General features: G+C 41.1%; 2 protein-coding genes across 2 annotated transcripts in view; both read left to right on the forward strand.

Annotated features, from left to right (window-relative positions):
* Positions 1 to 13158, forward strand: part of LOC109048735 (serine/threonine-protein kinase SMG1-like) — a 38136-nt gene extending 24978 nt beyond the window's left edge. The window contains 28 exon segments of the mRNA XM_042724792.1: positions 68 to 248; positions 352 to 513; positions 1948 to 2168; positions 2264 to 2418; positions 2519 to 2741; positions 2836 to 3082; positions 3347 to 3576; positions 3916 to 4164; positions 4253 to 4391; positions 4471 to 4580; positions 4657 to 4875; positions 5344 to 5537; positions 5687 to 5859; positions 5968 to 6247; positions 6427 to 6699; positions 6848 to 7082; positions 7166 to 7392; positions 7501 to 7657; positions 8133 to 8322; positions 8449 to 8921; positions 9057 to 9194; positions 9281 to 9613; positions 9812 to 10039; positions 10176 to 10387; positions 10477 to 10577; positions 10729 to 10905; positions 11690 to 11796; positions 11887 to 13158. Of these exon segments, the coding sequence (XP_042580726.1) occupies positions 68 to 248; positions 352 to 513; positions 1948 to 2168; positions 2264 to 2418; positions 2519 to 2741; positions 2836 to 3082; positions 3347 to 3576; positions 3916 to 4164; positions 4253 to 4391; positions 4471 to 4580; positions 4657 to 4875; positions 5344 to 5537; positions 5687 to 5859; positions 5968 to 6247; positions 6427 to 6699; positions 6848 to 7082; positions 7166 to 7392; positions 7501 to 7657; positions 8133 to 8322; positions 8449 to 8921; positions 9057 to 9194; positions 9281 to 9613; positions 9812 to 10039; positions 10176 to 10387; positions 10477 to 10577; positions 10729 to 10905; positions 11690 to 11796; positions 11887 to 11964 (5712 nt within the window). The 3' untranslated portion in view covers positions 11965 to 13158.
* A 795-nt stretch (positions 13159 to 13953) lies between these two features.
* Positions 13954 to 23610, forward strand: LOC109048724 (ADP-ribosylation factor-like protein 6-interacting protein 1). The gene is made up of 6 exons (XM_019066387.2): positions 13954 to 14111; positions 15002 to 15135; positions 20495 to 20614; positions 21240 to 21357; positions 22024 to 22108; positions 22746 to 23610. The coding sequence occupies exons 1-6, from the start codon at positions 14076 to 14078 to the stop codon at positions 22862 to 22864; spliced, it is 612 nt and encodes a 203-aa protein (XP_018921932.2). The 5' UTR covers positions 13954 to 14075; the 3' UTR covers positions 22865 to 23610.
* The last annotated feature ends 314 nt before the right edge of the window (positions 23611 to 23924 follow it).

Genomic DNA, 23924 nt, shown 5'->3' on the forward strand with positions numbered 1-23924 from the left:
TTACACAGTGACTGGACAAATTTCTAAAAGAGAAATCGATCAAATGTTTTGGTGTCTTGATCATCAGGTGCCCATAGATGAAGACGACCCCAAGCTGCTCTTGAACAACCAGAGCAGCAAACAGAGCAGTGATGATGTCATTGTCATGGCAACCCTCCGTCTGCTGCGCTTGCTTGTGAAGCACGCTGGGGAGTTAAGAGAGGGTCTGGAGCACGGCTTGGCATCCACCCCCACTGCACCCTGGAGAGGTAAGAACTTGAACATCAATGCAGTAATGAACACCTTTCTCTTTACGTCATGTAGTTAGTTATCTCAGTCTGTGTAATATTAATATGTCTGTTTTCTCTCTAGGTATCATCCCTCAGTTATTCTCCAGACTAAATCACCCTGAGGCTTATATTCGCCAGAGCATCTGCAGCCTGCTGTGTAGAGTGGCCCAAGATTCGCCCCACCTAATCCTCTACCCTGCCATTGTGGGATCTATCTCTCTCGGTGGAGAGGCTCAGGCAGCAGGTATGTAATATACTTCCACGCAGGGACCTCCTGTCTACCTTAAGCCATGTGTCCACTAAAGCGTTTTAACCAGCTGAAAATGCCAGACGATCTTCTGAAAACTGGGGATGCTTGAGCACTTCGTAGCTGCCTACCTGGTAGACCCATGGTGATCTAAATGTTCCTGCAAGCATTGTTTTTCGTATTAATATTGTGGTAGTCCGCCGATGTCATCTTGTTCAGATATGGAGAAAATATTACATATTCATATTCAGAAACATGCAATATTAACATTTCAATTGTTATTTAGTTGTTGTACAAGTGATAGTTGGTCAGTGTGGTGTTTATCCCACTCCTCTTCCACTCTGATTGGATGGCTGGATCAAAGGTGATGGTGCCGAGTGCTTCTTTTTAAGCCTGTGAAACAAAAACGACATCAAAGAACTAGCAGCGATAAAGTCAATGGTGTCGCCTGTATCCAGGCTAAAAAGCTGCACTTAAACATACTGTAGAGACTAAAGCAGAACACACCACAAAAACTGGTCTCTTGCTTGGTGACAGCCTGACATTAGTCTTGGGCTACGTTCACACTGTCAGTTTTTAGGATTGACAGCCACATTTACTAAAATGCCTGAACTAACAAACAACCCATTCACACAGCAACTTACAGTAGCGTCTCGAATGCTGTCTGTATTAATGTGCAACGGGAGTCAAGCCCGTATTCCTTGCCAGTGACCAAAGTGAAATCAGATGGCGATGTCCATAAAACTGAAAGTCTTATCACTTTCTGACACGACAAGAGTCCAATCGAGCCACAAGTTCATCTGTAAAATTTTCATTAACTGACAGCAGTTTTTATATTTGGGTGGAGAGTAGAGCATTTGCGTCCTGTGCAAAAACACAAACTGATGGGAGCGGCTTCACCTCATTTCTCTGTCACTGTAAGTTACTGAAAACTAGAAACACGCAGTAGACGTGTGTTTGTGCAGCAGAGCTGCTCTCTCTCGCACTTTATGAGTGACAGACAACTGGTTGTCCAGTCCTGTTCCTTTCACACTGCGCAGGTTTTCTGAGAATGCATTTGTGAGTCCTGAAAATTTACTGGTGTGAGTTCGGTTGCAGAATGCGGTTGTCACGCCTGAAAATAGCCCGTACTGTACTGTGTGTGAACAGGATTGTATTAAGGACTAAAATACAGGGCTGACAACCATATTCTGCTGCTGTGTGAATGTGGCCTTGGTATGGTAACATTTGTCAACTTTTTGGCAACCAAAAAAAAAAAAACGTAATAGTCAATCATCACTCTGCTTGCTTTTTATTGAAGATGGCTTCAAGATAAAATGCTTTGGTGGAGACATGTGCCTTAAATAACCAACAGTTCTCATTTTAGTGATCATATATTGAAGTTTAGCCTCTTTGGGGAAAAAAATTACTGTATGTTTTCATCTCTGCCAGGTAACAAGCTGCAGTCTTCCCTGCCAACCCTGCTTGGGAACATGCAGGGAGAGGCTCTTTGTGGAGGTGAGAGCGAGATGGGCAGTGGCCCAACTTCTCAAGAGAGCAGCCGCGGGGAAGAGATGGTGATGTATTCTAGCGAGGACCAAGCCATGATGCAGGACTGCTACAGCAAGATCGTAGACAAGCTCTCTTCCGCCAACCCCACCATGGTGCTGCAGGTATTACAGAAAGGACTTTACTGTTCTATGTGTCTCTGATTGTGGTTAAGGCCATTGTTGTTTAAGAGTTGTTTTGTTGATCCTTGTGTGTGCAGGTGCAGTTGTTGGTGGGTGAGCTGAGGAGGGTCACTCTGCTCTGGGACGAGCTCTGGCTGGGGGTCTTACAGCAGCAACACATGCATGTTTTGCGCAGGATTCAGCAGCTGGAGGACGAGGTGAAAAGAGTTCAGAACAACAACACTCTGCGCAAGTAAGTCACGACCCTGGGAATCAATATAGAAGGAGAAACTTCATTAGTAACTCATGCCCATTCGAAAATCATTTAAATTCCTGATCTCTTGTGTTTTTAGGGATGAGAAGGTGGCTATTATGAGAGAGAAGCATTCTGCTCTGATGAAGCCTGTGGTTTTTGCACTGGATCACGTACGCAGCATCACTGCTGCTTCGGCAGAGACTCCTCACGAGGCGTGGTTTCAGGAAACATACGGAGAGACCATCCATAATGCTCTAGAGAGACTGAGGAACCCTCTTAATCCAGCCAATCCTGCCAGCAGCTGGGTGCCCTTCAAACAGGTAAAGACAGCTGTGTGCATAAGTGTTCTGAGGAAATGCTGTTATGCATTCTGTGCATTTTACCTTTGTGTAATTCTACCTTGTCCTTTCACAGATCATGCTGAGCTTGCAGCAAAGGGCACAGAAACGGGCCAGTTACCTCCTGCGGCTAGATGAGATCAGCCCCCGCCTGACTGCCATGACCAACACAGAGATGGCGCTGCCAGGAGAGGTGTCTGCTACAGATGCAGTCACCATCCAGAGTGTAGGCAACACCATCACCATTCTGCCAACTAAAACCAAACCTAAGAAGCTCTACTTCCTAGGCTCCGATGGCAGAAACTATCCATACCTATTCAAAGGTATGAGATTTAAACGTGGCTAAAAGCATCACCAAAAATGAATTTCCATCATTAACCTCATGTTGTTCCAAACCCATAAGACTTTTGTTAATCTTTGAAACACAAATAAAGAGATAATTATCTAAGAGATTTCTGTCCCTCTTAGAGTCCATTCCAAGAAAACTAAGTCATTGTAATCCATATAAATTAAGCAGTTTAGTCTTCTGAAGAGAATTTTCCTTTTAGTACATGCCATTTGCTCATATAAGCATTTCTTTGTTTTAGGATTGGAGGACTTGCATTTGGATGAGAGGATCATGCAGTTCTTGTCTATTGTCAACACCATGTTCACTAAAGTGAATCAACAGGAGAGTCCAAGGTTTCACGCCCGTCATTATTCTGTCACACCGCTGGGCACCAGATCAGGCCTTATCCAGTGGGTGGATGGAGCCACTCCACTATTTGGCCTGTACAAACGCTGGCAGCAGCGTGAGGCTGTTGTCCAAGCCCAGAAGGTACGAGTGAAAATTAGCATTTCTGAAAAATGTATATTATTTTACATAATGTGGTTTTACAGGAATATTGTGGTTAACGAAGACCATAAAAATGTGTTACTTTTTATTTCCTTTTTTTTTTAAACATAATATTACAAACAAAAAAAATTTGCCAGTTGTCATTTTCATTTAACTTGATGTAAATAGTACAGCCCTATTGACTGGCTTCACGTTCAGTGAAGGAAAATACTCATTTATGTTTATGCACTTGATTATTTATTGCGAACATTTGTTAAATGTAAAGAGATACACTTTAAAAAAAAAAAAAAGACCAAATTTTGTATCTTTTCTTAAATTTAGGCACAGGACTCCTTCCAGCAACCTCAAAATCTTCCCATGGTTCCACGTCCCAGTGAGCTCTACTACAGCAAGATCAGTCCTGCCTTAAAGGCTGTCGGGCTCAGTTTGGATGTGTCGCGCCGTGACTGGCCGTTGAGTGTCATGAGAGACGTTCTCCGAGAGCTAATGGAGGCTACACCCCCTAACCTCTTGGCAAAGGAGCTCTGGTGCTCCTGTACCACCCCCAGTGAATGGTGGAGTGTGACTCAGGTTAGAGGAACCACTGTTCACCATGTCCTATCCATGTTAGGCTAAACGCATTGCACTATAATTAACCAATCTTGGGTGTCTCATTTAGTCTTATGCCAGATCCACTGCAGTAATGTCAATGGTGGGATACATCATTGGATTGGGGGATCGTCACCTTGACAACGTGTTGATTGATATGACGACAGGCGAGGTGGTACACATCGACTACAACGTCTGTTTTGAGAAGGGTGAGTGCTTATTCACTTGGTAATGAGGCCAAGCATATTTCATTCCAATAGACATTTAAATTCTTTATTGTCCTAACAGGAAAAAGCTTGAGAGTACCAGAGAAGGTTCCTTTCCGTATGACACACAACATTGAGACCGCTTTGGGGGTCACAGGGGTGGAGGGCATCTTTAGACTGTCCTGTGAACAGGTGAGAATGGGAAAGATGCATTTATTGTTTAGTTTAGAACGTGCGTACATGTTTGAATGGTGTCCTTTCCTTTCAGGTGATCCAGATAATGCGACGTGGGAGAGAGACCCTCTTGACTCTTTTGGAGGCGTTTGTGTATGACCCTCTGGTAGACTGGACAGCAGGTGGTGAGGTGGGCTTTGCAGGGGCGGTGTACGGAGGAGGTGGTCAGCAAGCAGAGAACAAGCAGAGCAAGAGAGAGATGGAGCGAGACATCACTCGCAGCCTCTTCTCCTCCCGTGTGGCTGAGATTAAGGTGAGAATTCTGTACAGAAATGCACATTGGCCACTTAAATGTGAGGTGTGTGTGTGTGTTTTTATGCTGATTTCAGCACATGAATTTGCAATAATAATGATTTCCTGAACACTCCCACTGCATGACATTGGTCGGGTAAACAGGTAGTCCCTCCTCAAACTGTTTCCCCTTGTTGAGCAATGTTGCTGTATCACATTTTTAGGGGAACCAAACTACTTATTAATTTTAGCTGTTTCTTAAGCTTGGAAACACCATCAAAAATGGCACTCAAACTGGTTTATATCATCACAAAATGTAGAAAGTGATGTGACATACAGCCAAGTATGGTGACCCATACTCAGAATTCGTGCTCTGCAAAGTGAATTTGTGAAGTTGCCTTGAAACTATGTATTACGAAAAGTGCTACAAATAAATTTGACCTGACCTGGTTTGCTAAACTAATTTTTTTTTTTTTTTCTCGTTTCTCAGGTGAACTGGTTCAAGAACCGTGATGAGATGATTGGTGTGCTGCCGCAGGTGGAGGAGGCAGTGGATGAGTACCTAAACCTGCAGGAGCAGCTCACACAGGTGGAGAAAGTGCAGGGCAAGCTGCTGGAGGAGATGGAGTTCCTGGAGGGAGCCGACACCAGAGCAGATCATCCCATCCACTCCCTGGAGCACAGGTGAGCAGATGAGACCCCCAAAGAGTTTTTTTTGGAAGGAATCATGTTCAGCTGATCACGATTATTGCTGGATCATTAATCATTAGTGTAGATTGGATGGGAAAGATTATAAACTCTCACTGACATTCTTTCTCCCATCCCTTTTTCAGATACTCTGAGCACACTCAATTGCAGTCCAGGCAGAGGACTGTACAGGATGCCATTCAGGGGAAGTTGTCAGATCTGGATCAGTGCATCTCTCAGTATCAAGCTGCCTTTTCCAGTCTAGAGGCCACCCAGCTTGCCAGCCTCCTCCAGGAGATCAGCATCCCTATTGATTTAGGTGCAGATTATTTAGTTTTTTTAACAGAGTATTAACTGAATGTTGATGATAAGCAGAAAGTGCACTTACAAACTTCTAATATCTTCCTTTGGTCCTTGTAACCTGCAGGTCCACCCAGCTATGTGCCAGCAACATCTTTCTTGCAGAATGCAGGCCAGGCACATCTTATTAGCCAGTGTGAGGCGCTGGAGGCGGAGGTGAGCGCTCTGTTACAGCAGCGGCGCTCTCAGCTGCGTGGCTGTCTCGAGCACCTGCACAGCTATGCCACCGTTGGCTTGCTGTATCCCCGTGCGGTGCTGCTCAGGCACAGAGTTCACACGTGGAAACAGTGGATGGAGGAGCTGGTGTGTGACATGACCATCGATCACTGCCAGACTGTCTACCACCAGTAAGTGCAACTACTGTTCGTGTCTCGAGTTCACTGTCAGCCAAAGACTTGGTAGATACTTTTTGGCTGCTTATTCTTCAAAAACAGATGCAACTTCAAATAATAAAAAAAAGTAAAATTTCCTTGACTTTTCCCATGTCCTTTAATCAGATATAATATAAATCCTCTTTGCTTGTCAGGTATGAAATGCAGTTTGCACCCCAGCCCCCTCCTGCCATATGTCAGTTCCTGTCTAGCATCGAGATGGCGCTGCAGCACCATGCAGCAGAAACCAACACTCGGCTGATGCGGCAGGTAGAGCGTCTGAAGGCAGAGGGCGCCGGTGTGCACGTTTGTGAGGAGCAGCTGCAGGAGATCGAGCGCTGTATAAAAGTCTTCCTGCATGAGGATGCTGAGCTCGGGTCCTTCAGTCTAGCCGGCATAATCGTATCTGCCCTCTGTGCCCTCACCAGGTCTGATTCTTTGGCTTAAAAAAAAAAAAAAAACCTTTGTCGCTGATATAATTTTCTTGTCCTCCATACCCAAACTCCTTTTTTTTTTTTCTTTTTTTTTTCAGTGATCTTAAAGGATTAAAGAATTTAGTGTTTCTGTGCTTTGCAGGCGTAACCTGGTGATGGAGGGAGCTGCAGCCAGTGCCGGAGAGCAGCTGGTGGAGCTGACGTCTCGTGATGGTGCCTGGTTCCTGGAAGAGCTCTGCAGCATGAGTGGAAACATCACATGCCTTGTACAACTTTTGCAGCAGTGCCAGCTTCTGTCACATGACCTAGATATCCTCAGTCTTGCCGAGACTTCGCAAGTTGTCTACCTGGCCAATGGTGTCTACACCTGCCTTCAGGTAATGTTGATAGTGTTTAATAGTATTCAGTGGTTTGTAGTGATGTTTTTCCCACTCTCAAACATTTTTTTTTATATTTAAAGGAGCTCAACACAAATTTCCGTCAGATCATCTTCCCAGAGGCTCTGCGCTGCATGCTGAAGGGAGAAAATACATTAGAGGCCATGCTAGCAGAGCTGGACGCACTTATCGATCAGTGCGCAGATGGGGTTTCGCTGCAGGGACTGGGGGAGGTTCTGCAAGCTCACCTTCGTAACACCGCCATGGGCCTGGAGGAGGACCCAGATGACCACTATCTGGATATCACCAGGTAACATGAACAATAGAAATATTTACTAAGCAGTGTGTGATGAAGCTGTGTTATTGTTTTTGGATGGACTTAAACTTTGTGTCTTTGTTTTGTGTGTTGTTGTGTCAGGGTTTTACGGGCCCAGTACTCAGAACTGATCCAGCCACGCAGCATGGAGAGCTCCGTGCAGGAAACTCCCAAGATGAGTGCCGGTCAGATGTTGTTGGTAGCTTTTGATGGCATGTTTGCACAGCTGGAGACTGCTTTTGGACTTCTGATTGACAAGGTAAAAAATACTGATTTGTAAAATATATGGTAGTTTGTAATTCCTGTTTGGGTAGAGGTGTAATATTGTCTAATATCTGAGTCTGATGTACAGTTAAGATGTTCTGTAAACCTAAACGGTTTCAAAGAATACAGATGTGAGGGATGTGTTTTTTTCTCCTCAGTCTGAGAAGTATACACATCAGTTAAATGCCATATGGATTAGTTCATCAGATAGTAATAGATTTAATTGAGTTTAGTTTACATAATTTTGTGTATTTTGTCTTATTTGATAGAATAAAACATTTTCTATGTTTTTTGATGCTATTATTACGGTGTATGCATATTGAGTGGATTCCATGAAAACAACAGATTGTGACCACAAAACTGAAGAGCGTATGACTAGGGGGTGGTGAGGGTTTTTCTTCTGTTTTTGTCCCTATCTGAGAATTATTAGATTTGAGTGGTGTCTAAATGAATCCTGTTCTCCCGTCTAGCTGAACTCTATGGATGTGCCTGCTGCCTGGAGAAAGGTGGATGTGATTCGGGAGTCCAGAGCTACGCAGGTCCATTTCTTTGATAATGTGCAGACCAGGCAGGTCTTGGATGAGATTTTCTTCCTGAAGAGACTCCAGACCATCCGAGACTTCTTCCGTTTGTGTGGATCATTTTCACAGACACTATCTGGTAAACATCTAATAGATAATTTCTCGATATTAGGAATGACACATGAATTCAAAGTAGCACACATGTAGCATGTTATTGTGCAGAATCAGGATTTTTATTAGACACCCTTCTCATTTTTTCTAATAGGAACATCATCTACACCCACTGATGAGCCTCCACCCTCTAATGGCCCAGTACCCATAGTGAAACCCATGTACCGAGGCTCCACTGTAGTGAGCGAGGACCAGATGATGCGGCCCATCAAAGCCTTCACGGCAGACTTTGTGAGGCAGATGCTAATGGGGCTCCCCACCCAGGCTCTGGGCCTAGCCATCTGCAGCGCTCTCAGTGCCCTCGGCATGGATCTCATAGCCCAGGTGGAGGCCAAGGACTTTGGTGCTGAGGGGAAAGTTTCTCTGGATGACCTGTGCAAGAAAGCAATTGAGCAAGGGGTGCAGGCAGGACGGATATCCCAGCTGCTGCTCAATAGGGCCACAGTGCTGGCCAGCTCCTACGACACAGCATGGAAAAAACTAGACCTGGTACGACGTCTGGAAGTCAACATTGAAGCTTGTAAGGTCAGCCTGCAGAGGACTCAGCTTCACATCGCCATGTTCCAGGTAAGAACTGGTACTCTATTTAATAAAAAAAAAACTCCAGATTGCGTAGATTCCATTGGAATGACTGAAATTCACCCATGAAATTTTACAAAGCAGCAGTAAATGTGACCTTTACCTTCTGATCTCTATTATTAGTGGCAGCATGAGGACATTCTCGGGGCAAGGACACAGCCCATGAGCGTCAGTCCCCCGCCTCGTTCCATCATCCTCAGCAACATGAAGAAGAAGCTCTACAAACTTAGTCAGGATGAGGCTTCTATTGGCAGCGTTCAGGTTAAAGCCGTTGCACGTTTTTTTAGAACATGTCAAAGGGAAATACAAACCTTATAATCTTAACCGTGTTGGGTTTTGTGTTGCAGGAGAAGTTGGCAGGTCTAGAGGGCAGCATAGAGCAGAGGCTGAAGTGGGCCGGTGGTGCAAACCCTGCACTAGCCCCAGTGCTGCAGGACTTTGAGGCCACTATAGCAGAACGCCGTGCCCTGGTTATGAAGGAGAGTCAGCGTGCCAACCAGGTTACTTTTCTCTGCAGTACCATTCTCAACTTCGAAGGTCTGCGTACCCGCACTCCAGAAGCCTTAAACATGGATGCCACACTTTTTGAACTTGTGAAACGATGCCAGGCCACCTGCTCCTATGCTGCCCAGTTCAGCACCTCCGTTTCCTCTCTGGAACTGCAGCTGCTGCATAGACTGGTGAGTCTTGCTGGATTTTTAAATGTATTTTTTAAGTCTATATACATAATCATTCAAAAGTTAGTCAGTATGTTGTTATTCTTCTTATTATTATTATTAGTAGAAGTAGAACTTCTACTTCTGAATTTGAAACCATTTCACCATAATCTGTTGTTGTGGTCTGTTTTACATTAAAAAAGCATTGTATTGTCTTTGCAGAGTCCTGGCATGGATCTGTCCATTGGTGGGCCTGAGTGGCTTGTGTACGCACAGAATCACCTCACCCAGGAGATATCCAGTCAGAGAGCCATGCAGGAGGAAAGAGAGCAGCAGCTGGAGAGAGTGACCGAAACCCTTCAGCTGCTGGTGGACTCCATTAAAGGCATCCTTTCCAATCACAACCGCCAACTTGCTGATGTTAAGCACCTCCTGCGTGCCATGGCAAAGGTATTTAATAGTCTGATGCAAGATTGGCTGATATGCTTATTGGCCACCTATAAGTGCTGACAAAAAGTGGTTTTAAATGTTTTAGAATATTTTCTTTTTTGTACACACTAATGTTAGTTGCTTTTCAAATTGGCAGGATGAGGAAAACGCCCTTGCAGAGGGAGAGGAAGTGACTTATGAGGGGAGCGTGCGTCAGTTCCTGTCAGAATACAAGGCATGGCAGGATAATGTGCAGATAGTGCTTTTCACGGTAGTGCAAGCTACAGGTCAACCACGCAGCCAAGAGCAGGTTGAGCTGCTGCAGGAGATCCCTGCCACCCTGAAGGAGCTAAAGGTTCAGAGCCAGAGGTGAGCATTTGTACTGGATTCAGAACACAACTTGTAAGTCTTCAAGAGTATTTTTTGCGGGGGTTAAAATTTATTTATTTTTGTCTTAGCGTCTACAATGGCTTAGTAAGCTTTGCCTCTCCTCTTGTCACTGAGAGAGGAAGTGACTGTACAAGTCCCACTTCCACAGTCCAGACCAGCTTTGCTGCTGGTAAGTTTAAGATCTTGCTTTTGGTTCTTTTTTTTATTCTGTAGGTGATTTTAAGTTTGATCTCTCTCTCTCTCTCTCTCACACACACACACACACACACACACACACACACACACACACACACACACACACACACACACACACACTATAGCAGTTCGCTGCAGTGGAGTGAAGACCCAGCCTGACAGCATGTCTCAGAATGCCCGTAAAGCTCTTCCTCGAAACTTAGGGACCCCGGTGGACACTCCCCCCAGCACTCTGATGATTAACAGTAAAGGACTGGCCCCAAGCCCCAAAAGAGCCGTGCGGGATCCCAAAACTGGGAGAGGTCAGTTGTGACGCAGATGTCCTCTCATAGATCAGTCATTTAAAATTTTACATATGCATGTTTGATCAATATGTGGTTATTTTAACAGATTTGTGTGAAAAGGCACTATTCATCAAGTTAACACTACTCTTGCGTTCAGCAAGTTTTAATGTGTTTTAGCATTATTAATAGTTAATAATAATTAAAATGATAAATACACTACCATTCAAACATTTGTGGTTGGTAATTTGGTTTGAAAAAAAAAAGAACACCAAGGCTGAAATTATTTGAATAAAAATACAGAAAACATATTGAGAAATTATTAGAATTTTAAATTTAAGTGGGCTCAACGCTAAGGATTTTTTCACATTTTTACTTGCCCTGCCAATATTTTCATGGCCCTGACACACACAAAAAAATAGTTGCTGTTATCATTGTTTTTGACCCATGTTATATTTATTTTATAGCTAAATTTTACAATTCCAACTACAATACCACAGCAAAAACTACTAGCCTAACAAATATAATGTTCAAAAATTAAAGACAAATAAACAGTCAGTGAATAAGAGCAAATGAACAAATTACAAGCAACAGTTTTCTTCCAATATTTTTCGTCATGAACAGTGAGTTGCTCTGTGCGTGCTACAGTATTTTCTCATCTTTGCATCCATCTTAAGCGTCTCTGGCCTCTGTTAACGGCTGTTTACGCTCCTAACTTGAAACACTTCACTGATCAGACATCTTAAGAAATGCATTATCGATTTGAAACTTTGCTAAGATCACTGATCAGCAGTTTTTCCTTCAGCCGTGCAAGAGAGAAATTCCTATGCTGTAAGTGTGTGGAAGAGGGTGAAGGCCAAACTGGAAGGGAGAGATCTGGACCCTAACCGGAGAATGAGTGTCACTGAGCAGGTTAGCATTCCTCCTTTACATATACAGCCTTACTGCTGCTGTTGTGTGCATTTCTTAATGCTGTGTATTTGTCATCGTGCTCTCTTTAAGGTGGATTATGTCATCAAAGAGGCGACAAACTTGGACAACCTGGCACAGTTGTACGAGGGATGGACAGCATGGGTGTGAACGGGATCCTTGTAGATCACTTTGGTCCAGCGAGGGTAGAAATCCACCAAAATCCACTGGGTCTGGGGCAATGGAGCCACAGAGCACCATGCAGGAAAGGGGGGAGGGTGTAGAGAGCCTCCCTCGGGCCCACACCGGATCCCCGTAGCACAGCTACACCAGGCGGTCCAGCTAACACAATGAAATGGGTCTGCATCTGTCTCCCCGGGATGTGTGGGGAGCCCACCAAGATGGGGAGGCGGGGTGGGGGGGGCAAGGCACATGTGGCTTGAACTACCCCCCCAACCAACCCCTGTATCAACAACAACAAATGAACTTCAGTCAACTATCAAAACTAATAGGATTTGCCACAGGGAAAATTTGCAGGAGACCGTTTATCCACTCTTAGAGCAAAGGTCTGCGGTAATTAGCGAGTTTCTAGACTGCATTTGTGGGAGAGTGGAGGGAAAGGGTGATCCAATCTTGGAGGGATCCTCTGGCCTCTGTTTTTGAATGGCGTGGGGTCAGGCACGACTTGCGGCTGAGGTGTCTCCTGCTGGAGCGGGTGTGGAGGGCTGTGTGACCGGAAGGCTCAAATGACTCCATTCGAAGCCAGAAGGCCTATTGCAGACCTTAGAGTTCATTCTTAAACACAAAAAATATATTTTCCCCTCAAGTATTTATAGGAAATGCTGCAAAAAGAACTTTTTACACCTTTTCAATTTTCACAATTAAAAGGCAGATCGCAAAGTAGCTTTGGGAACATTCACTGTCGCGCGTTTCTGAATGTTTGGCACAATGAATGATGTGCTTGGAGTTGGTAAGTGCTCAGTCTGAGGTCTCTTTGATTTGATCGTTGAGTATGACCCAGGCTCAATATGGTCAGTTTCTAAATGCTTTTTTTTTTTTTTTTTTCTTGGTATGCATCTCTGATCTTGTTTGTGTATTGTAGATTCTTTCTCCCCTTTCCTCCTTTGCTATGGATTTAGTCTAGATTGCTCTTTTTTTTGACTTGCCTGTGGAAGTGTATCATCGCTGATACATGTCCCCATTAAAGCTTGCGTTTTACTGATCTTGACCTAGTTTTACATTTTTAGTGGGAGAAATAAATAAAGGAATAGTGATGTGGTGATGGTTACAATATTGTTGTCTCTTAATGGTTTTACTTCACTTTGTTGGTCAAATAAAACTCTAATTAAACCTCTGTGGTCTTCATTGAAGTGTTTGCTCTATTTGTTCAAGTTTGTCTGATTTTTACACTTTTGGAATTTTCATAGTTGAAATTCATTTTTGACACACTTTAGGCTCGTCACAGTAATTCACACCGTCTACCTTCTGTAAAGCAATTAATTTTTTCAGGAACAAGGCTTCGTTACCCAATATTAAAAGCAGTGAGATGACCCCTTTTCATAATTGCAAGTGTGGTTAACAATTGTGTTGCTTAACCTTAATGGTAACCTGATATTGAAAGCCTATTTGTTTTTTGAGCGTGACACATTTTGCATCCAATTATTAGTAAATGTAGGTTGTATTTACTCGTTGCTTTAACAGATGAGAACTCCTCTGTAATAAAATAAAACATTGTTTTAATAGTATATTGGAATATGAAATTGATGCGTAAACTACAGTATATATTAATAAAGTAAATGAATATGGTTTAAAACTATAAGCTATATTTACCAAAGCGCCATCCCATGTTGCGGCTGCCTTTAGTTTTCACGTGATTGTACACCATTGCAAATCTGGACCGTTTCTTTAGCATTGCTTAAAGAAATATAAATCTTATTCCATTTTTCTCCGTTTATAGTTTAATGCATTTTATGCTCAGCTATTCAACCATGTTAAGCATTTCACCAAATAAAGTTTACGCACCTTTCACTGATTTTTTTTGTTTGTTTTTTTTTTGTTAGGGGAAGTTTCTTTATCGTTTTAGACCCTGTGCCATATCTGTGAACATGTTCCCATTTTATTTCAATAGTGAACTACATTTCCCATGAGCCCTTGGGTTCCGAGTTTTAGATAAAAACATCCTGAAGATAACGGTCGTTGACATACTGCGGCAGTACAGGGGTGGCGCGTTCTGATACTCGTGCTGTCCGAGCAACACGTTCTAAAATACACAAAAATAAACCATGGCTGAGGGCGATAATAAAAGCGCAAATCTGTTGGTAAGTGGCAGTTCGCCTGCTGTCGAATTGTATATCTTATTGTGTTTGTCTTCTTTAGCAATATGCTTTAGCACTAGACTTCTACTGCTGTCACAATCTTAAACGGATAAAAAAAACACTTGATAGGGCACCATAATGCTTAATCTGCCTCGTATTTTCAAATGTTGGTCGTGTGAATGCAGCGAATAGAAGGTAAACACGACACGATATGAACTGCGTGCAAAGATGTTAGCAAGCTAATTCAGTGCTAACGAAACGGATTACTCTCTATAACTAGCGTCTTACTAAACGGTTTATGGAAAATGGGTTTGTTTGTTATATATTTAATATACTGAAGTGTGTAATAAGTATTTGCTTTTGATAAATAATTGTAAATTGCATGCGCGTTGCTGGAGATAAGCTAGTTAGGCGAAAGGCTTTACATCATGGTCTACATTTTTTTTTTTTTTTTTTTTTTTTTTTTTTTTTTAGAGATTAGTTGTAAAGCCATCAAGAACTCTGCTCGGAGTTTATGCTATAGCCTTTTAAAATACACTTTAAACTTTTAACTACCTGTATTTCTACGTGATATCCCAGACAAAGGAATTTCCTGGGCTGACCCTTTAAACTTGGCCTGCTGGTCTGAACACAGGAGTGCACAGTCGCTGTCTTTAAAGCCATTTGTGTTCTCCTCTTATACGTTATATATGTTAATATCTAAAATATATCTCTGATGAGCTAATAATTCTTGTTGGTGTTTATTTTAACATTCCTGACGTTCCAGCTGGACGTGCCCATCCCATGACTTTCATGACACTCCCATTGTACAACAATTTACGATAAAGCCATGTCATCTGTCATAAGAGAGCTCATTGTTTTTACACTGTTACTGACTAAATGCTTTTCTCTAGGCTCAAGAGACGAGTCAGCTGGAAGAGCAGCTGCAGGGATGGGGAGAGGTGATCCTGGCCGGAGATCAGGTCCTGCGTTGGCAGAAGCCGTGGTACCCAGCAGCATTAGTGGGCGCCACCACCATCCTGTTCATGTGAGTCTGCGCTTCATAGCATGCATTAGAGCTACTTCTTGACTTGAGGCCTAATCTTTCACTTCAGTTAACTGGATAAGGTTAAAGGATTAGTTCACTTCCAGAATAAAAAATTCCTGACAATTTGCTCACCCCCATGTCATCCAAGATGCTCATGTCTTACTTTCTTCTGTGGCAAAGAAATTAAGGTTTTTGAGGAAAACATTCCAGGATTTTTCTCCATATAATGGCTTCACTGGGGACCAACGGGTTGAAAGTCCAAATTGCAGTTTCAATGCAACTTCAAAGAGCTCTGCATGATCCCAACCGAGGAATAAGGGTCTTATCTAACGAAACGATCTGATCTATATATATACTTTTTTTTTTAACCACAAATGCTCGTCTTGCTCTAGCTCGACTTCACACATTATGTAATCACGTTGGAAAGGTCACACGTGACGTATGCAGAAGTACCAACCGACCCAGTGTTTACAAAGCAAACATGCAAAGAAAGTCAAACGCCCTTTACAAAAAAAGGTAAAATAACGATGTCGGGCAATTTTGAAGTTGGAGGAGAAAATGAGATTGAGTTTTTTTTGCCATACGCTACCTTTTTGAACCAGAGTACACAGATGGAGAGCTAACCACGCGTGACCTTTCCAACGTGATTACGTAATTTGTAAATTCGAGCTACTGCAAGACGAGCATTTGTGATTAAAGTTTATACATTTTTATTTGTTGGGATTGTGTAGAGCCCTATGAAGCTGCATTGAAACTGCAGTTTGCAACTTCAGCCCGTTGGTCTCTATTGAAGTCCATTATATGAAGAACAATCCTGGAATGTTTTCCTCAAAAACCTTAATTTCTTTGCAACTGAAGACAGAAAGACATGAACATCTTGGATGACATGGGGTGAGTAAATTATCAGGATTTTTTTTTTTATTCTGGAAGTCAACTAATCCTTTAAACACTGAAAGCTGAAGCCCTTGAAATATTTACAGTGGTTTTTACCATCAACAGTTGCTTTCTTGTGCCTCAGATTATATAGGTTGTTACACATTGTACATGTCTGCTCTTTATAAAAATCTATTAGAGCCCTGTCCCAAATGGCACACTCCGGACTTGTGGACTTCCTCAGAGTTCACACTTTGGTGACGTCATATAGTGCAGACCTATAGGGCCCTTGGCGCGAGTCCACGATGGCGCATTTAGATGTATTTTTGGCACAGACTCAATCGTCACGCCGGAAATAACGGTCTGGTTGTTTTTTGACAGAAGCTGCAGGTTCAGGGAATATGCTTCCTATGTTCCATTTGAACTAAGATTACAATTTTAACACATAATAAACATGTGCGTGAGTTTCAGATGAATTTACAGGTTTAAATATAAATACTAGGTTTACATATGACTCAGTAAAGCCCTGACATTCGGTAATATTTATTTAATGAATCATAATGCGATCGTATTATTCAACGCGCTATTATTATGTTTGAGATATCAACCATTGGTCGATGACCATAATGTTTGTATAAACTGTAGGTAACAACTGGTAAAATGTACACCTAGGTCATAAAAACCGTAATATTTTCTTCTCAGCCATGTCATCAATTGCTCTTGAGCGAAATCTCCTCCCATCCGTTGTCTGGTTGGCATTTCGCAAGGATTCCTGGGTAGTTAAACCCCGGAGCCTGCATCTATGCGGGCTTCGCGGAAGACCGCTTCAAGGTTACAAAGGGGGCGCTGCTGAGCACACTTCAGAGCGTAAAAATGCTGAATGGGACGGCCTACAGAATCGTAGACTCGGCGAGCACGCACAATTTAAGTCCACAAGACCGAAAATCCACATGAAGTGCGCCATTTGGGACAGGGCCTATGATGTTGTAATCTGATCTGATATTACCAATGATGTCACCAATGCCAGTGTAATTAATGCTTTTATACTACAGATACAGTAATTTACATTTTGGAAAAATAGAATACAATTTTTGAATTTAGAATAATGTTGCCAGTTACGTTGTCAATTTTGCTCTGCCAAATAAAGCCACAGCCAAAATTAACAGTTGTGTCTCCAAGCAACACGGTTGTGTTTTTGAACGAATCGGTTGAGTGAATGTTTCAGTGACTTGCATGCAAAGACTGCGTCTGAAATTGCATACTCTGAGTTGTAATAACTGTTAAGAAAGTATGTTTTATATAGTATGTATGTGTGTCATAGGAGTGTAAAACCTTTTTTTTTTTTTTTTTTTTTTTTTTTTTTTTTTTATGTTGTCTTTGTCATGTGACCAGTGGTGTATGAAGTACCTGAAAGCCATACTCAAGTAAAAGTACAGATATCTTAACAGAAAACTACTTTGGTAAAAGTTTAAGTCACCGTTTAGAATTTTACTTGAGTAAAAGTCTTAAAGTATGTGATATTTTATGTACTTAAGTACGAAAAGTATATTTTTAATCTTAAACATGCTTAAGTATTGAAAGTAAATTACAAGTAAATGTAAAAGAAGCAAATATATATATATGTTCATGTGTATGTATGTTCATGCACAGCTTGAGTAGCAAGATTGTGTTCAGTTTTAACTTTCTTCCATTTTGTATTTTTGGGTAAGAATAAAAAGCGCTTAATCTGGTACTTGGTGTCTTTCATTCCAAAAAAAAAAAAAAAAAAAATTCTGGAATCTGCATCTGAAATAGCATTTAGATGTATTTACACAGTTTATGTATCTCAGAGGGGACATGGATGCATTAAACCTGCAGTTACAGATGCATAAATAATTTTGTTTTTAACACAAAATGTTGAATACTGATATCTGAAATTATTTAAAACATGGGGGAAAAAAATGTCAAAATGTGAAATTAAAATCGCCAGTAGGTGGCAGCAAGTGGCTGTTAATAAGTGAGTCATTGAGATTCAACCGATTCATTCAAATGGCTGATTCATTCAGGAACAAAGCATTTGACTGTGTTAACGAGTGAATCACTGCATCATTTTTATTAACCGATTTGTTCAAAAAGCTGATTCATTCAATAAGTAAACACGGCCCATTGCTCAGAGACGCAAAACAGTGCTGTGATCTTTGTTTGGAACTATTTTTGTTGGCAAAATTGAGCAAAAACAAGCAATATTATGTCTAAAATGTAAGTCACTTATTGCTTTACTGAGTGTGTATAAAATGATTATTAAATGTGTTATGCTGATATCTGCAGAAAAACGTTACTGTTTGTGTGATGTGGATTACGTTAACTATATTAAATTATATTAATATAAAGAGCATACAGAAGCATTTTTGTCTTCTACAATTTATAATGCCTTAAATTGAGATTTAATAGACTAATAAATCGACGTGTGTGCACTCTTTGTGTGATTTGGTGATATAGCCTACTTGATAATGTCAGATAGCACATCATTACAACAACACTTACCATATTATCGCAGACGATGCTGTATCGCAGACCCCAGACTCGACCTGAGTGTAAAATGAATCATCCGTGGTTGTGCGCGCACTTGTTTGCACATGAGCAAAGGTGTTTTTAGGAACCTAACTTGCAAACGCCATACTACCGATTCATCAAACCTGCTTTCCTGTAGTCCGTGTTCTTCTGATTTCTGACTATTTTGTAGTAAGTAACGAATATGCTTTGGGGAAATGTATCGGAGTAAAAGTTGTCTGAAATAAAAAAACTCAAAGTACAGATACTCCCAAAAAATGCTTAATTACTGTAACAAAGTATTATTACTTTGTTACATTACACCACTTCATGTGACACCTCATGGGAGTAGTGAAGTATCCATTGGATGCACACTTTAGAATCTTGCCAGCAGTAGCAAGTCATCCTGGTACTTTTCGCCTTTGAACATATTACTCTTTTCACACAGTTTTTGCCTACAATATAGTATATTTAATGACTTGCTTATAAAGACTTTGTGAAAATGAGTGTTTTTGAATGAAGGAATTAATGACTACTCATACTTGTCACTTTGACTTGTCACTTGTTTCCATGTACTGGCTATAGCCGCGTTTCCACCGCTGGAACTTTACCCAGGAATTGTGGACTTTGGGCTGGTACTCGGTGTGTTTCCACAGCAGGAACCAGGATCTAAATAAAGTTCCGGGTAAAAAAAAAAATGCCCCTCAAAGTCCCTGCTGGCGAGGTAGTACTTTTTCAAAGGTCCGGCACTTTCGTGGGCGGCACTTGGGCACTAAACATGCTGATTGGTTGAGTTCACGCAACATTGTGATTTCAACCACCATTTATTTGGATAATTTTCAAAATATTACTGTTATTGTGTCATGAAATGTAGATTTAAATGTATTTCAGGTGAGAATGTAGTTGTTTAAAACTCAAATCTGTGGTTTATTTATAAAGACAGCGCCTATTTAAAAATGTTTCGCCAATTTCGTAGACGATCAGCTCCACACGATCAGCGGGAGCTCAGAGCTCATGTATCCACCTTGAGCACTCTCAACTCGGCTAGTCCTTCTGACATTTGCCGCTGGCTCTGATGTCTCTTTAGTGGTTAAACATAAAATATAATTTGTTTTGGGTAAATCTAACAGGTAATCTTTGGTCTGTATTCAATTCATCTATATGTTAAAATGAAAATAAAAAGAGGCAATTTATGTAATATTTCGTTTCATTGTAATGGCTGTATATATACACATTTCCCTGAACTAAGCACATTTCTGCCGCTATTATTATGTTTAAATGAAAACGAAAGGAGGCAGTGGTATTTCATATCATATTTTGTTTTATTGTAAATATACAGTGAGGAAAATTGCAGCAGCCAAGGCGAGCTGACTGATGTTATCAAGTATGCTGCTGTTTGCAGAATTACTTCCTGTCTGCGGGAGATCACACTCCCGAGTCGAAGTCCGAACTACCCAGGATGCAAGTCCAAAATTTGCATACTTTGTATAGAAAAACACGCACAGACCTATGTCACCAGACTATTGGCCTAATCTTCACGGTACTTTAGACCGCGGAGGAAACGCAGAAAGCAACAGGTCTGGGGGGAAAATAGTTCCTGGGGAAAAAAGTTCCTGGTACAATTGTTCCTGTTAATTTCGGTGGAAACGCGGCATATGTAACTATGTAACTTGCACAATGAGTCACTTTAAAATATCCAGTCCTAAAACACTGACCAAGAGTCCAAGGAAGTACATAAAGACTAAGATGCTTCAGCTTTAGAAAAATGATTAAAAGAAAAGGCAAGTTCTTAATAGTGATGTCTTTTCAAAGAAGGAGGAATTCCTTTTTTCTCCTTCCTCCTATTACTTTCAGCAAACATTCTGTGCTATGAACTAATCATGCTGACATAATTTGTGTACGTCATCAAAAAATGAAGTGAATGCAAGAGTTGAATGTCCTCTTTCTTCATTGGCAGGCTTATCTACTACTTGGACCCCTCTGTGCTTACTGGTCTGTCCTGCACGGTCATGATCCTGTGTCTGGCTGATTACCTGGTGCCCACTCTTGCTCCCCGTGTTTTTGGTTCCAACAAATGGTGAGTAAAGGGACAACAGCAAGTCCTGCTTTCGACCACAAGCTCTAAAGTGACAATCTCTTCATCTGCTAGCGAGGTTAATCAAATAGCATATTTCTCTTCAGAACACAAGTGTTTTTCTCTCAATCCATTACACTGCACCACTTCAGATCCTCTGAGAAGACACAGGTATTTGCACAGCATGTATGTTCTTGCCTCTTCTGGTTTCATTTTAGTCTATCTCCCTAGGCATCTTTCCTTGCTCTAGTTCAGGAGCTGGGGTCTCTGGTGTCTTTGAGTGACAGGTTGCAGTTGCTGCTGAGTGTCTAGTGTCAGACACAGCTTTGGTTTGACTCTGCAGATCTTCACTGTGCTGATCTTCACTGTGCAGTGAGAGGTCTTGCTATGCACATCACATTCTGCAGAGCAAGTCGAGATCAGACTCCTGGAGTTTATTTTAGTATCTGGCAGCTTCCTGTGGTTCTAAGCTTTAAGCCTTCAATATGGTCATGTTTTATGCCCAGAAATAAAATGCAGTGGCTAAGCAGAAATGGAAACCGATTCCCTCTTCGCTCATGAGTGTTACCCATAAAGACATTGTTTATCGTGTTTGTTTTCTGAGCACTATCTTTTTTCTCCTGCACAGGACCACAGAACAGCAGCAGCGTTTCCATGAGATCTGTGGGAACCTTGTGAAGACTCAGCGCCGCATTCTCGGCTGGTGGAAACGTCTGTTTGCCCTGAAGGAAGAAAAGCCCAAAATGGTACACTCATTTGATGACTTGTTGAACAGCACCTTCTTTGTTTTTTTTCTTAGAATTCACTAGTGACTCATAAGCATTTCACACTCAAAAGCAAGCTACCATTTCACACCACTAAGTTGGTTTATTACTGCTGCTCAGCAGTAACAACAAACAAACATTAACCTAGCCCTAGTTTACAGCTCTACTTCTGCATAATTAAGGAGCACCTGTGCCCCTAAGAGAACATTTTAAAGTGATGTTCAAAATGATGTAGCCTATTAGAATGCAGTTATATGCGCCTGGAATTCAAGATTTGAGAGCAAAAAATGCCCTGTGGGTTTTTTTTTTTGTCTTCTATTTATATCGTATGATGTAGTTTAGCCATATCACTCGAGCAATAGTGCTGTTTTTTTTCCAGAATATCTGCATGGCTGCAAATGTGAAGATTTTGTATAACAGTTCAATGAATAAGAAGATAATATTTTTACATTTTGGACTCAAATATTGTCTGTTTTGCTCAATTTTTTGCAGAGACAGCAAACAATATACATTTATTGATCTGATGTTGTTCACACCAAATAGTTTGTGCAAATGAAAGCACTTTTGTGTATTGATGTAACTTTTGTAGAAAATAGGCTGCTCCTCTGTGTACTCCTTGTAACACATTTGTTTTGCTTCTCTCTACAGTATTTCTTTTCCGTCATCAGCAGTCTTGTGGCCGTGGCCTGGATCGGACAAGAAGTGCATAACCTCTTCCTCACCTACCTGATCGGTATATACGCTATTTATATGGGCTAAAAGCTAAGCAAACTGCATGAAGAAATCCCCTGTGCTGAAAGGCTGTTGTATAACATTAGAGCAATAAACTGCTCATGTCCTGCCTCTTAGATCACAAATGCATTGCGATTTTTAAAATCACAAACTAGCAGGAAAAAAGGCTGCAAGATTTATGAATCTAAGACACGCCACAGTGTGCAAACTAAAGAAGTCACTGTTCTTTATCAAAGCTTAGCTCATGCAAACAGTGACTAGGCTGTGCGACAAAGAGGTCATTGTATTTAGATCATGGAAAGCCGCAGTTTCAATCCAGAAATATGCTGCCACTTTCCCTCCCTACGCACAAGCTTTCTTAAATCTGTTTGTACCAATTAGGTGAAATGTTCTGATGCATCAAGTCATTTTTCATTCAGTATAAATGTTATCCATTTTGACATCTTTAATACTTTTGAAAAAATATGAAGGCTCCAATCATATCAGTAGCCTAATAAGAATAATTTTATGATGCACCTCATAGGGGACATTAATTTAGAATTGTAAAAAATGAACAGTACCATAGCTGGGTTTTACCTTCACAGGGCTATTGTATTAGTGACCGTCCACTCATTTACTGTCCTTTTCTGTATCCACAGTGAGTTTCCTTCTGCTTTTGCCTGGCCTCAGCCAGCATGGCATCATCACCAAATATGGTGGCATGGTGAAGAGAGAGATCAACAAACTTCTTAAACAGAAGGAGAAGAAGAATGAGTAAAAGATTAGGCTCAAGTAAAAAGTGGGATTCTGATCATTTAAAAGTTAAAAATGCTCATCTCCCCCATGCTTACGTCAGATCTCAACAGACCAATGTTAAGCCTGAGCTGATAGTGAAAAGTAACATCTTGTAAACCGCTTAAATGTATGCAGATATCTCTTGAGGTTTGTTTTAGGTTTCATTTCAGATTATACATTTGTTTTCCATCAGAAGTATTTTTATTTTTTTTTTTCCCAACACTGAAATGTTGCGTTCATTTCAGCTGTCTTGCATCCATGTATATTTGCATGTCATAGCAAATGTGTTAAGACTCCGCAAAATATAAAGAGCACTTAATTCATTTTTAAATCGGTGAAACAACTATGGAACATTTACTTTAACCAGTTAGATGCACAGAACACATCATCATAAGTCTTGAAATGTTTTTTTTCTCAGATGGCTTGGAAATATGCGTTTCTGCACTGTTCTGAAAATTGCACTGGAAAAACAGAACTGGAGTGTTTGTGTAGGGGGCTTAGACCCGTACTGCTGTACTAGTGCTGTGTGGACCTCATTACTGTCCTCTAGCTCTAGCCACTTCCCAATCCAACACCTGTTGCTGGGCTGTATATACGTGTTCATTTTCTCTCTTTCTTGAATTTCTTTGTGCTTATACTGGCTTGTCTTAAGTTTGTCTTCTCCCCTTACTCTTTTAACTGTCATTTTGTGTTTGTGTTCACCACAACAATAAAGTGATTCAAAACTAATTTAGTTTCCCAAATCATTGTTATTGTCAAATAAAACTATTAAAAATCAATTTTGAAAATTAGAAATGTTGCCTTGACAAATAACTGCTAAGTTAAAGTTATAAAATTACTATAAAGCTAAACAGAAAAAAAAATATATATATATATATATAACTAAAGTGAAAATAAAAACTAACTCAAAATATGAAATACTACAATAGTATAATATTTTAACACTAACCAAAAATTATTCTATAATTAAACATACACACACACACAAATTATACCAAATAATTATGCACCCTCAAATTTTAAACCTATTATTCTCCACAGAA

This window comes from Cyprinus carpio, chromosome A3 (assembly GCF_018340385.1).
Source record: "Cyprinus carpio isolate SPL01 chromosome A3, ASM1834038v1, whole genome shotgun sequence".
NCBI lineage: Eukaryota > Metazoa > Chordata > Actinopteri > Cypriniformes > Cyprinidae > Cyprinus > Cyprinus carpio.

Coding starts and splice junctions, on each gene's coding strand:
- LOC109048724 (XM_019066387.2), top strand. CDS start 14,076: ATGGCTGAGGGCGATAATAAAAGCGCAAATCTGTTG. Junction 14,112..15,001: donor ATAAAAGCGCAAATCTGTTG/GTAAGTGGCAGT, acceptor GCTTTTCTCTAG/GCTCAAGAGACGAGTCAGCT. Junction 22,109..22,745: donor CTTCCTCACCTACCTGATCG/GTATATACGCTA, acceptor CTGTATCCACAG/TGAGTTTCCTTCTGCTTTTG.